The sequence below is a fragment of the Saimiri boliviensis genome, chromosome 9 (assembly GCF_048565385.1).
Source record: "Saimiri boliviensis isolate mSaiBol1 chromosome 9, mSaiBol1.pri, whole genome shotgun sequence".
NCBI classification, from domain to species: domain Eukaryota; kingdom Metazoa; phylum Chordata; class Mammalia; order Primates; family Cebidae; genus Saimiri; species Saimiri boliviensis.
The window spans coordinates 30,650,214-30,664,096 of NC_133457.1; the positions used below are offsets into that span (position 1 = coordinate 30,650,214).

At 35.2% G+C, this 13,883-nt stretch overlaps 2 protein-coding genes across 22 annotated transcripts in view; one reads left to right on the forward strand and one right to left on the reverse strand.

Moving 5' to 3' along the window:
* GPR160 (G protein-coupled receptor 160) overlaps positions 1-4,440 on the forward strand; it is a 59,165-nt gene extending 54,725 nt beyond the window's left edge. For all 12 annotated transcript variants that reach the window (XM_074405653.1, XM_074405651.1, XM_074405654.1 and 9 more), the window contains one exon: positions 1,042-4,440. In XM_074405653.1, coding sequence (XP_074261754.1) covers positions 1,111-2,127 — 1,017 coding nt within the window. In that variant the 5' untranslated portion in view covers positions 1,042-1,110 and the 3' untranslated portion in view covers positions 2,128-4,440. The remainder of the gene's footprint in view (positions 1-1,041) is intronic.
* PHC3 (polyhomeotic homolog 3) overlaps positions 4,436-13,883 on the reverse strand; it is a 101,162-nt gene continuing 91,714 nt past the window's right edge. For 8 of the 10 annotated variants that reach the window (XM_074405645.1, XM_074405644.1, XM_074405643.1 and 5 more), the window contains one exon: positions 4,436-13,750. In XM_074405645.1, coding sequence (XP_074261746.1) covers positions 13,596-13,750 — 155 coding nt within the window. In that variant the 3' untranslated portion in view covers positions 4,436-13,595. The remainder of the gene's footprint in view (positions 13,751-13,883) is intronic. The other 2 variants (XR_012519178.1, XR_012519179.1) reach the window with 2 other exon arrangements.

Consider the following 13,883-nt stretch of genomic DNA (forward strand, 5'->3'; position numbering starts at 1 on the left):
GTTGCTTAAGCTGGTCTCCAACTCCTGGGCTCAAGCCATCCTCCCGCCTTGGCCTCCCAAAGTGTTGGGATTTCACGCAAGAGCCACCACGCCCAGCCAACCTGTGTTGTTCTGAACCCATTTCCAGTTGTTGACATTTGTGGTTGGGTTTGTTGTCTTGTCATTTTTGAGTTTTTGCTGTTGTTGTCATTGATAAATATTGGATTGAATAGTATTAAAAGTTTGGGTCAACTCAGTTTTTTTTAAGCCTGTGTTTCCTGAATTTCCTTCCTTTCATCATAATCTTGTTTTCCTGCTTTCAAATGCATTTATCACTGAAGCCTCAACTCCTGTTCCTTTGCCTTTACCTACCGCTTCCTAATGTTCTCATGTCTCCATACTGAGTCCCTGTTCCTTCCCTGTATTCTCCTGTCTCTCCACATGCCATACCTGTAAGACCATATCCAGAAGATAAATCCTTTTCTTTCCTTTACCTATGTTCCCATTATTTTCAGCTGAAACTACCTGTTTTCAGAGCTTCAGGGAAAGATTTAATCTGAAGGATTCTGCAACTAAAAAGCTTTGAAATTGTGTTAAGGGGCCCCATAAGCATAGCCTCTAAATGGACAAAAAAGGGAACTGGGGTCATGTTGTCTGAGTTAGAGTGAGGCGGGGTTAAAAGCTCTATGTGGTGGTTCTGCGTATTGCTACCAAGCTTCTATTTTAAGCATGAGTTTTGGCTGTGGTAGATAAAATTATTTCTCTCCCTGTAAGTTGTTAAAACCTGTACTTATATATAGAAGTTAGTAATTTATATATAACATTTTGTTTTAAAAATCTGAGTTCTAGACCATCTGGGTCTCAAAAAAATGACCAAAGTATACACATTGATTCTTCTTATGTTCTGTATTCTGTAAGTATTATGAGACATGTACCTCCTATTCATATATTTAACCACTTGGGGAAATGATCGAAGTAGAATTTTTAGAATAGTGGTGCCTGCTTTGTAAAGTTTCAAAATAGATTACATTAAGGTTTTCTTTTCACTTTTTTTTTTTGCAGGGATGGAAAATAAAGGAAGCCATGTTTTATGTGCATTTCAGCAGGTCTTCTTGAAATTTAACTGAAAATATGACTGCTCTCTCTTCAGAGAACTGCTCTTTTCAGTACCAGTTACATCAAACAAACCAGCCCCTAGATATCAACTGTCTGCTATTCTTGATCATACTTGGGAAAATATTATTAAATATTCTCACACTAGTAATGAGAAGAAAAAACACCTGTCAAAATTTTATGGAATATTTTTGCATTTCACTAGCATTCGTTGATTTTTTACTTTTGGTAAACATTTCCATTTTATTGTATTTCAGGGATTTCATACTTTTAAGCATTAGATTTACTAAATACCACATCTGTCTATTTACTGAAATTATTTCCTTAACTTATGGCTTTTTGCATTATCCAGTTTTCCTGATAGCTTGTATAGATTATTGCCTGAGTTTCTCTAAAACAACCAAGCTTTCATTTAAGTGTCAAAAATTGTTTTATTTCTTTACAGTAATTTTAATTTGGATTTCAGTCCTTGCTTATGTTTTGGGAGATCCAACCATCTACCAAAGCCTGAAGCCACAGAATGCTTATTCTCATCACTGTCCTTTCTATGTCAGCATTCAGAGTTACTGGATATCATTTTTCATGGTGATGATTTTACTTGTAGCTTTCATAACCTCTTGGGAAGAAGTTACTACTTTGGTACAGGCTGTTAAGATAACTTCCTATATGAACGAAACTATCTTATATTTTCCTTTTTCATCCCACTCCAGTTATACTGTGAGATATAAAAAAATATTCTTATCCAAGCTCACTGTCTGTTTTCTCGGTACCTGGTTACCATTTGTACTACTTCAGGTAATCATTCTTTTATTTAAAGCACAGATTCCAGCATATATTGAGATGAATATACCCTGGTTGTACTTTGTTAACAGTTTTCTCATTGCTACAGTGTATTGGTTTAATTGTCACAAACTTAATTTAAGAGACATCGAGTTACCTTTGGACCCATTTGTCAACTGGAAGTGCTGCTTCATTCCACTTACAATTCCTAATTTTGAGCAAACTGAAAAACCTCTATCAATAGTGACTTGTTAATATTATGAAGTAAAAGTTACAGCTATAACAAGGTCATAATTTTACAAACAGAACTCAGGACTTACTAAAAAATAAACTCAACTAAAGCTTTGCCCCTTAACTTTGATACCTTTTCAGAATGTGTCTTTTGGGGCTATGATACTACTTATTAAAGAATGTTTTATTTTAAAAACAAAAGAATTCCAAGACGTTTTTATACTTATTAAGGGACACTATATTAATTTGTTATTAACACGAAAAGTGAAATGAGTTAACATTTGGCTATACTGATGTTTGTGTTACCCCAAAAAACTACTGGATGTAAATCTGAGATTTCACTGACCACTTTAAGGTATCAACCTAAATAAACATTTTTATTAAATGTTCAAATGACAGCAAGAAAATAAAAACTGCTCTTAAAATGATTTGGTATAAAGTTCAATGTAAGAGGAAGATTAGCTCATTTTAAATTTAGCTAATTTTAAAAAGTGTATCTCTGTTCTTAATGCAAATGTTCCCGGAAGAAGAGAGTTTTGGTTGCTCACCTTACAGAACTGGGAGTAGTGGCTAGGTCTCTTTCCATGACTCAGCAGATTCATTTTCATATTATAACTTATATATCAAATACTTGCATGTCACATCATAATCGCATTGGCAATGCATCACACGTAAAAGCAGACATTCCTCGGCACTACTGACAGACATTTGGGGTTGGTTAATTTTCTGTTGTGGGGCACTTGAGCAGCATCCCTGCCCTCCGCCCACTAGAAACAATCAATCAAAAATGTCTTCAGACATGGCCAGACCTGCCCCAGTGGATGGGCAGAGTTGCTTCACTGGAGTAAAACAATATGACTGGCAGAATAATCTTAAGTTACTTTAGGAACTAAGCTATATAGATATTTTAATCACCATTTATAAATACTATATTACATAAATCTAAACCTAGCTTTTTCTAAATTTGTGGTTTTATATTTATGGAAAGATTTTTAACATGACTCAGATTAATATGTACATGTTTACATGTCAATACTTACCCTTACATATGATGCAAATTCATGCAAATGTTTTTTGGTGTCATTTTTTAAATGCTGGTTGTGATCCACAAAATTAAGTTTATGATCCACAAATAGTTTCTTCCCATTATTTGAAAAAATGCCTATAACAAGTGCTATGGAACACGAATAATAGCAAAAAGATTTAGGAAATGTTTCCTGTGTGCCAGGTACTGTCTTAAGTGTTCTGTCTACAGCAACTGATTTAATCCACACAGCAACTCTGACAGGTACTGTTATCATCCCCTTCTTACACATGAGGAAATTTAAACATCAAAATTAAGAAACTCACCATCATACAACTAGACATTGGGAAAGCTGGGATGGAAAACCAGAATTCTGGTCCAGAGTTCTTGCTCTTTGCCACTATATTACACTGCCTTTCATTGGTGCCACTGACTGTTCTCAAAAGAATAGGTTGTTTCAGAGTCAAATGTGAAGACTGTTGTTTGTTATTTTTCACTTGAAAATATCCAATGCCCATGAACATGTTATGGCTTTATAGGGCTATAATGAATAAGTCTTTTTAATTAGCTCTACCCATCTATAAAGACAAGTTGAAATGCTGCTGGACAGTCAGGAATTCTTCGAGTTGCATGTAATACACTCACCCTGAGCCATTCTAAGAGCAAGCTGGATACTGGAAACAACTTGGTAAACTACCAGGAGAATCTCTCTGAGTTGTCAGTTTCCATTTTTTGTGTCCACAAAGTGGGTGTTCTGGCTGCCAGCATCTCAGGGCTTTTGTAATTCCAACTTAAAGCATCTCCTAACTTCAAATATACAGTCCCAGGGAATGACTGTTCAACCTGACTTCAGTCATATGTCCACCTCTCTATGATCAGGGTCTGTTAACAGAAGACACGGCAGGGAAGAGAAAGAACCACTATAATGGCTGGTACACTGTTAAAAAATACTTAAGAGAAAACAAGAATAAAAATGATATTATTCTATAAAAACCAAATGAGAGACAAAGTTTAGGATAAGTAATCCTATGTTTGAGGGAACATCAAGGTGTATTTAAACAGTTTAGAACATTTAAACCTGGCCCTCTTTCCTTCTGCTACTTTCTCCTCTAAATATATTGCCTTCTAGTTGTTGGCCGAATACGGGACTGAAATATGTTTAAATATATTGAACTTAGTAAAGACTTATACTCTGCAGATTTTAAATCAGATTTTAAAACCATTTCAAATCTCACTGAGCTTTTGTTTACACAGAGGATTCCCCATGTCTCATAAGCTTAAAGAAAAAAAATTATTGCATAGACCAGCCAAATGGAAGAGGCTTTTATTTGTAAAGAAATGAACTTACAACTGGTCTACAATATATTATTGTAATATAAACAATATAAATAAATGATCCTGTAGGCCCACTAATCTTCCATCCAGACCCACATGAAGCAATGTTAACAATATTCTATATGAAAATGTGCAGGTAACAAAGGTGCAATTACAAGCAAGTTAAGCAGCAGAGTATAAGGTGCTTTAATTTAATAGTTAATGTTGCCATCAACAAACATTGATTACCTCACTGAATACAGACACAACAAATATGAAAATCTAAATTCATACACATGCTACTTAATATGAAAGTGCTTTCTCTTTTTTAAAAAAATACACCAAATGGACACTTTTTACATAGATCAAATGTGCTCTTACAATGCAAAATTAACCTTCATTTTCAGGTTATACATTTTAAAACTGTAGCTATCAACACCAATCTAGGAACTCTAATCCTAAGAGTGCTAAAAACTATTCCATTTCTTGTAAGGAGGATTCTAATACAATATCCAATGTAGAGAATACATCTATATATAATCTTAACATTTGTTATCTGTAAAGATAAAAAATGTTTTCTTTCCCCTTGGTGATCTTTGTTCATCCTGGGTGGATCATCTTTTGAGGTTTTAATAATATGAAAGTTCTATTTTAGAACAATGGGAGGAACCAAAAGGAGGAATTTAAAAAACCGGTTAACATGTGCTTGAAGTATCCAAAAAAACACCAGTTTATCACAACAATTGGTCTTTGTTAAAATTAACAAAATTTTAATTAAAAGACAAAGTACTAATTTAATAGAGGCTTGAAATTCCTGCCACCACTGTCAGTACCCACCTATCCAACCTTTATTACAAGCACAATCCTTACTTTTAGGATACTTTTTGGAACTTATTTTAACTTTTTCCCCTATAGGAAAAACAAAGACTGGCCAATATGGTAAAACCCCATCTCTACTAAAAACTACAAAAAATTAGCCAGGTGTAGTGGCGTGCACTTGCAATCTCAGCTACTCAGGAGGCCGAGGTGGCAGAATCGCTTGAACCCGGGAGGCGGAGGTTGCAGTGAGCACTCACACCACCGCACTCCAGCCTGGGTGACAGCGAGATTCCGTCTCAAAACAAAAACTGCGAAAATGATTAACAGACTTTTTAATAGATATTTTCATACTGTATCTTTATGGAGAATGTTAGTATCAACTGATGTTAATATGTAAAGCTGTGTCAACAGGAATTACAATGTGGTTCACAGCATCCCAGAGTGACAGGAATGGACCCTTAACCCAATAAATGATTCTCCCGTTCAATATTTACCCCCCAGATACTAACCAATTCAAGCATGGAACTGTTTTATGTTTACCAGTTCTGCATTTTAAAGGATGCCCTTTTACTACATAATATATGTGCTTTCTAGAATATTACTTGTTCTTACATATCTTTAAAAGGTGGATATTTATAACAGCTTAAAATACAGTTAACTTTTATTTAGTGTAATCTTTCTTAATTTAAAAACAAAGTATCAATGAACACGTCTGTTCCAGTGATCTACTTTGAGATTTTTCAGTTTTAGAAAGTTACTACACTGTTAGACGGGTGCGCAGTGGCTCACGCCTGTAATCCCAGCAGTTTCCGGGGCTGAAGCAGGTGAACCAGTTGAGGTCAGGAGTTCGAGACCAACCTGGCCAACATGGTGAAACACTGTCTCTACTAAAAATAGAAAAATTAGCCAGGTGCTGTGGTAGAGGCCTGTAATCCCAGCTACTTAGAAGGCTGAGGCAAAAGAATCACTTGAACCTGGGAGGCAGAGGTTGCAGTGAGCCAAGATTGCACCACTGCACTGTAGCCTGCATGACAGAGCAAAACTGTCTCAAAAAAAAAAAAAAAAAGCTGTAGTTAAAAACGTACAATATCAACACTAGCTTTTTTTTGTTCTGCCACATGCCTTGTATAGCAACGACTCTGGAACAGATTCAAGTGTCAAAATAATGCCATGAAATATGGGCTGTCACCACAGTGTCAACACGTGAAGTCCTTAATGTTAAGTCTCCTTAATTTTGTAACTTAATCAGGTATAGGGCCAATTGGTGTTTAGCATGTGTACTGTGTTATAAAAATTACGATATGATTCACTCAGACCCCTTAGATATCATCTAGCCTAACCCTTTACCCAATGCATAAAAATATTCCCTCCCAGTTCCAAGTTTATTAAGATTCCCTCTCAGTATGTTAAGTAGTGATTATGTCCATATTTATTTAAGCCACAATGAATTTTTTGGGGAAAATATTACTTAGTAATTACTAGTTCTTCAAGTCATGGATACCACACACTACACATATAAGTGTTCAAATGTTTGCTAAATGAATATAAATACTTGAATGACAATATTCATATGTGTTCATATATTCAGTAGCTAACCAGTAAGGAGAATTTAGGAAAATGTCCTCATTTGCTTGTTACGTATGAATTTTCTACTTTAATTCTTAGGAGAACAAAGATTCTAGGTGAACCAAGAAATGGATGCTTAGTAAGTATAAAATAAACCCTTAAAAAGGGAAAGAGAATAAAGTAAGAGCAACCCCATTACATGGCCTACAATCATAGTTTTAGACCTGGGACGTACCTTAAAGAGGAATTAAACCAAAATCAACATTTGAATAGTACAGGCGCCATATGGTGTATCTGGAAGCTGTTAAAAAAGCCGAGTAACTGCTCAACATGTCACACAGAGCTAACCCACTGAACTAAAACCCCAGTCGCCAAACCAGTGTGTTGTATCCTTACTCATCATCTTAATTCATCTATTATTTACTACTGAAGTAGATTATTTACTGATTATTTAACACTACCCAAAACAAAAAATACTTTTAAGAGAAGCATTTTAAAGATTTAAACACTAGATACTTCTGGTTTACTTGAGGCAAGACTAAAAAATTCTAAAAACAGGTCGATGTTTAACTTCACTAATGATGAGATGCCTCACCACTCTCTCATAAACACCACCTTTTTCACCACTGTCAGTTAAAGCTCCACAAAGCATGGATTTAACACTGATAATATTCCATGAAATATAACTTTTAGGCCAATAAATGATGGTAACTATCAATCCTTAAGATGACTACTGGAGTAAATTTAAACAGGTGCTCTAAAAGTACTTGTTACCTTACTCTTTAACACCTTGCCATGTTAGTGTAATAGTGTTTTTAAATTATACTGATTTTTCCCAAATTAAAATTCATTCCCTACTCTGCTTCTTTTAAACAACATGTTTTGTTTTCTTTCTATGGATTCATACTGAAGACCACCAGTATCACTGACGACTGGTACTTGTAAAAAGCAGTAGAAAAAAAATATTTTTCCAAAGTATAAAGCTAGCTAGAACCTCATTATGTTGTACCTCTTCTTTAACATTTCAGATTAAAATTGTCATCTTTAAATAAAATTAAATGTCAACAAACTATAAAAGGGAAAAAATAAAACATCTGTGGAAAACATTTCCCAAAAGTTCCTATAAACATGACACTTGGAAGGGGTCTGTGCATGTGTCTGAGTAGAATGGAGGAGTGTGCATTAGAAAAGCTGGTCTTCAGAGCTGAAAAGGAGGGCAGGGATTCCCCTTTAATGTGTGTTTTCTAAATTGAAAGTTTAGAAAAAGCCATATTTTCTCTGGAATGTGATAGTAATAATTATATTTGTATTAATGCTTTATGACTTTCCAAAAAAGGCTTTCTCATAGTACAATTTTAAAATGGATTAGGTTCTAAAAACTAATATGTAAAACATTGAAAATTCCTAAAAATTTAGGAAATTCTTTTTCCAAATAAGGTAATCTAAACTGTTTTTATTTGAAGAAAGCTTATATAACTGCTGTGAACAAAACTATATAAGGACACATTTTATGAATTTCTAACAAAAGAGGACCTATCTTCCCAAAGATTTTTTTTTTTTTTTTTTTTGAGACGGAGTCTCGCTCTGTCATCCAGGCTGGAGTGCAGTGGCGTGATCTCGGCTCACTGCAACCTCCGTCATCTAGGTTCAAGCAATTCTCCTGTCTCAGCCTCCCAAGTAGCTAGGACTACAGATGCACGCCACCATGCCCAGCTAATTTTTGTATTTTTAGTAGAGATGGGGTTTCACTATATTGGTCAGGCTGGTCTCAAACTCCTGACCTCAGATGACCCACCTGCCTTGGCCTCCCAAAGTGCTGTGATTACAGGTGTGAGCCACCACAGGTAGCCCCAAATAATTTTTTAAAAAGATATACAGCATAACATGTTGAAATTAAATGTTAGTAAGACTGCATATTTACTTTTCCTAATACTGTATTTGTGCTTATCTAAATTAGATCACAATCTTTGAGATGAAATAAAAATGCTCTAAGTAGATTTATAAAATACCAATATTGATGAATGTGGGTAAACAGTTCATGATCCACACTGCTGTGCACGAAAGCAGCAGAGGTAGGCTTGTGTTTACTGAAATCCAGACTAGGAAAATGAAACCTATAGCTCTTACTTTTCCCAATTCTTAGACGGAGACACAACCTAACAAATAAAATACCTTAAAATGCCTCTCCGTAACAAGCTACAGAGGTGATTCAACTGTGGTATCATTCTGGCATCTCAATTTTAACAACCTTTGAATTTTTGACAAATATTCTCCAACTATAATAAAAGGCTGCTACCTTTTTCAGAAATCAAAAATCACTAACTTATATATCATTGTAGCTATTAATATCCAGGCTCCTAAGCATGGAGACAGTGGGTATAGAGAGTGAAAGAATGAGTCTGATTTCCTGACATATAAAAACTATAACCTACGTATTGCTATAACTGGCATCTAACAACTAAAATGTATTATTTTGAACTGTGGATGAAAGCCGTATCTATCCTAAATAACCTCTATCTTCTTGGGTCTGAAATGCTTTGTTCCTCCTACTTGTCTCCTCCTCTATTTCCCTATACTTCCCTCTAGAAAACCTTCCTCAGGGCCCCGCTTTACGTATGTGGCACACAAGAAACAGATCGAGCAAATATTTTGCACAGATGGGCCAGTTTCCACTGCCCAGAGGTTGCTCTGGAACATGACTGTCAGGTACCAGAAAGTCCTGCCCCAGCTACCTCCCTTCCTAAAGTTATCCCCAATACAAAATCCTCTCTAAGGATTTTGAGACAAAGATATCTCAAAGAAATAAGTTTTTATGCAGTTTTCTTGGAGCTAGAGGCCTCAGAGTGGTAGTGAGATGAGGCCCTTTCATGCCATTAGCTAATGCTCAATGCCCGTAGGCTGCACGTGTTCCTGCAATTCAACCAAGGTAAGAATCTTTAAACCACAAACTATAATCAGGCTGTTCTGGTTGAAAATATATCTTTAAAACATTTTAACATTGTGTCCAGTCAGTTTCATCCACTGGATATGGCTGTGAGGTCAGCATCATTCACATACATCTGTAATAGTGTATTCTTTCAAAAACTGTTTATACACACTTAATATAGCTATACAGCCTAAGACTACATTTCCTCCCTACCATACTTGTGCCATTGTGTTACCAAAAGCCTGAAGATGTACATAATGTAGTAAAGACATTGAACTGAACAAGTCAGTGGGAGACAGGGTACTATAACCATTTCAATTCAATCTAAGACATGTATTTGTGAAGAGGTGTCTCATTATCATTTTATACTTGATCGATGAAGATAAGCTATGTCAAAAATTATTCAAAGGCATAGTCACAATAATACTATATGTTAAACTATGTTTCATATGGTTCTAAGAATTTTGATATACCAGGAAACAAAAATCAACAGTGGGATACCTAATAAAAGGAAATTATTTCTAAGTAAAACATGAATATTCACTTCAAAAGTGCAGAAATGTGCTCGGTATTGAAGTGGGCTAAGCTAACAAGGATGATGGCAGCCGCCTCTGGCTCTTCCCATTCTCAAGCTTTTGCATTACCATTTCTTTCCTCCCATTCCACCTTGTCTACTCCTGGGTGACTGCTCTTAAACCGCACCTTTTAAAAAAGTTCTGTTTAGAGCATTCAACAGCAAAATAACAGTACCATCAGGGAAATAATAATATGCTAATTAAAAAGTGACAAGTTTCGAGACAACACTCTATCTCATATTATATAGACTATTCAAAGCTGCATAGCTGTCTCTCACACATGCCTACACAAGGCTTAATGAATGTTAATGTCATATAAAAAATAATTTTTACAAACCAGCTCTCTTAGTTGTTTAACTTTCCTAGGAACACAAGGCTTAAAGCAAAATTTCAAACTTACGGTTTTTTTTATCCCAATGGGACAGAGTGCAACACTTTAAGGAAGTCAGAAAATGCAAACTTAGGTAGCAAAAGTAGGAAGAGCCTCCATGTTCCCTTTCTGTTTGTCATTCTCTCTCCCCAAAATCCTAAAACTATTAGCAGTAATATGAAAGGATATGAAAACAAGTATATTTTCCCCAACTATATACGTACTGTGCTTTAAAAACTCAGAAGAGAGGTGGATGTTCAGTGTTGCCTATATACCCATTAAATATAACTGAAGCTTTGAAATTAAGATGATTAAATCATCTTGGAAGAAATAGCTGTGCTGATGGGAGAACTACCAAGTGATAGCAAACAAGCCATTTAAATAAAAACTCACTTGAAAAAAGCAAGTGCATTTTATGGCTATATTCTGAGTGGGGACAACAGGAGATCTGGACTAAATTTAAGATTATATGGTATTCTCCAAGAGAAACCCCTCTTGTAAGCCTCTCCTGAATATTTACAACAGTGGTATGCACAGGGCTTTCAGTAAGTGCAGACTGGCTGCTATTATGGGAGCGAGTAAATAAAAGGAAAGCCTACAACACAGTTCAAAATTGATGCCTTAAAGGCCATAGGTAATATGGGAGGTAATCATTACTGCTGGAGGAGTCTATCCCCAAATAATAAATGTTGTATTAATTGTGGATAATCTAGGAGAAGTTTTAATTCCAGGCAAGATTTCCATTGCACCTCCCTCCCTCATACTGTGGGCTGTCACTTACTAATGCTTAGCCTCTATTTGTGTTTTGAAATTGCAAGAAGAGGGGAAAAGTCAAGCATATGACAATTCTGTCATGATGATAAACTGCTGATAAATGAAAACTGATTATAGAGTACCTAGCTTTCCTTGAAACTTTAATCCAATGATTAAAAATGTGATATAAAGAAATATGTAACACAGACTACAAGCTACTGTAGGTCTGGAACATGAGCCTTATATTACACATTCTAATCCTACATGTAACTATCAGTAAACATCTTTTTTTTAAAAACATTACTACACAAAGAATTCACAAAGCATACATTCAAACAAGAGGCATCTAAAGATTAAAAAAATTACCCGCTGTATTTTTGTATAAAAATAATCAACATTCTCTAATGTACACAAAGCCAAAAGATAAATATAATATCTGTGATGTCTTCAGCGACATCTTTAGTCTTCTACTAGCTGAACACAATCTTTCTGAAAAGAGCAATGAAAATGACTGAAACTCACGGACTCTTTTTCCCCTACTTACTCAACTTCTGCCAAATATCTGTGTATGTTCCTTCAGTTACTAAAATATCTCAATCGTGGTAATATAAGACAAGATTAAAACAAAACATTCATCATCTGAAATAAAATTTTTGATGTCCAGGACTATAAAGCTTTCAGGGCTTCCACAATTTTGTTTTAGTGTCATAATTCTATAGAACACTGCTCAGTAAAAGGTTTTGCTTTAAATTGTTTTCCTCAAACATGTACATACAAACTTATATCTGATCATTCAAGAGAATTCACTTGGTAAGTGCTTTGCAGGAAGCATGCAAAGGTTTGGTAAAGGAAGTAGGAATGTGCATTCTAGCTAGTCCCAGCATGTTCAACATTAGAAAAAAATCCAAAGAGCAATCACATATCTACTAAAAACTATTTTCTTTCCAGAAAAGGCTGTACACTGGTTCATAGGTATAATCATATTATGCCTTCATCAGTGCAGAGGAGCACAGAGGTATGAAAGATAATCAGAATGAATTAGTACTTTCTGAGAATTAAATTACTTGTATGTCAGTCCTATTTTATAGGCCAATTTGCAGATTTTTTTTCTTTTTCTAGCATGGTTAAACTAGAAAAAAATAATTCAACAGAATATTAATGTTATCTGAATAACACTTCCATCATGTATGTTTGCTATGCTCCATTTTTAAAAAAGATCCCTTTGGGTGAAAACAATATTTATCACTCCTTCTATATCAGAGTTTCTCAACCTTGGCACTACTAACATTTTTGAACCAATAATTCTTTGTAGTGGAGGTGTGCTGTCCTGTGCATTATAAAATATATAGAAACATCTCTGGCTTCTATCTCCTAGATACCAGTAGTATCTAGAACCCTCCCCTGAACACCCCCTCAAGCTGTGACAACCAAAATGTCTCTAGACTTGCCAGATGTCCCCTGGCGATCAAAACTGACCTCTATTGAAAACCACTGCTCTAAATGTACAAAAACTGAGAGGAAAACTTCCTCAGTCAAACCAAATTCTTGGTCAAGTTTGGAATAGAAACTGTTTTCACTTCCAGATCAGTTTTCTTCACACTAAAACACAATTCCTTTTTTACAGATAAAGCATATGTCTAAAAGACATGTTTTTTAAAGTGTACACTGATTTCATTGCATGTGATTCTGTCACTGGACTACTAAATTATGCCACAACATATCTCTCATGACAACCTTTAGAAAACTAATAGGGTAGAAAAAAATGTATAAGAAAACCAAATCAAAACAGGACAAATGTAAATCATTAAATTACTTTTAAAAGGATTCTTTATATTAATGATAAACATCACCTTTAAAAAAATTATCTAGTATAACACATTTCTTTGAAAAATATCATGGCCCTCTATAACAAGTCTTTCAGTGTTTCATGTAACCTGTAAAATTAACTTTACCAATGGTTAATTATGAAAATGTACGATGAATTATTATACCTGTATAAGAAATGTCAGTATTTGATGTGGAGGTCCCAATGTGCTCGGCTATCCACCACAGTAAGTGTCATACTCTAGACCAATTTAGGCCTTTACCTTACAAGTTTGTATGAGAAGAATAAAACTGCTGTTTTATCAAGGCTTCATGTTTCTGTTAAGATTCCTTCAGAGAGTTGATGCGTGCACAGATCTTCAGGGCTGGGCCTAGCTTGATATTCATTGCACTCATGAGATGGTCTTCTTTTAGCAAGAGAAGGGCCTGTCCATCAATCTCCTGTGCTCTGAATTCATCTGCGATATCCTGGCAGCCTAAAATTTGACCAGAGGAAGGAAGTTAGAATTAAATATACAGCAATTGTATGTTACTCCTAACAGTCACAGTTATGCTCTCACTGGGTCTGAGAATCTGAAATACAGGCTGAGAAACAAATGAAATTTATTT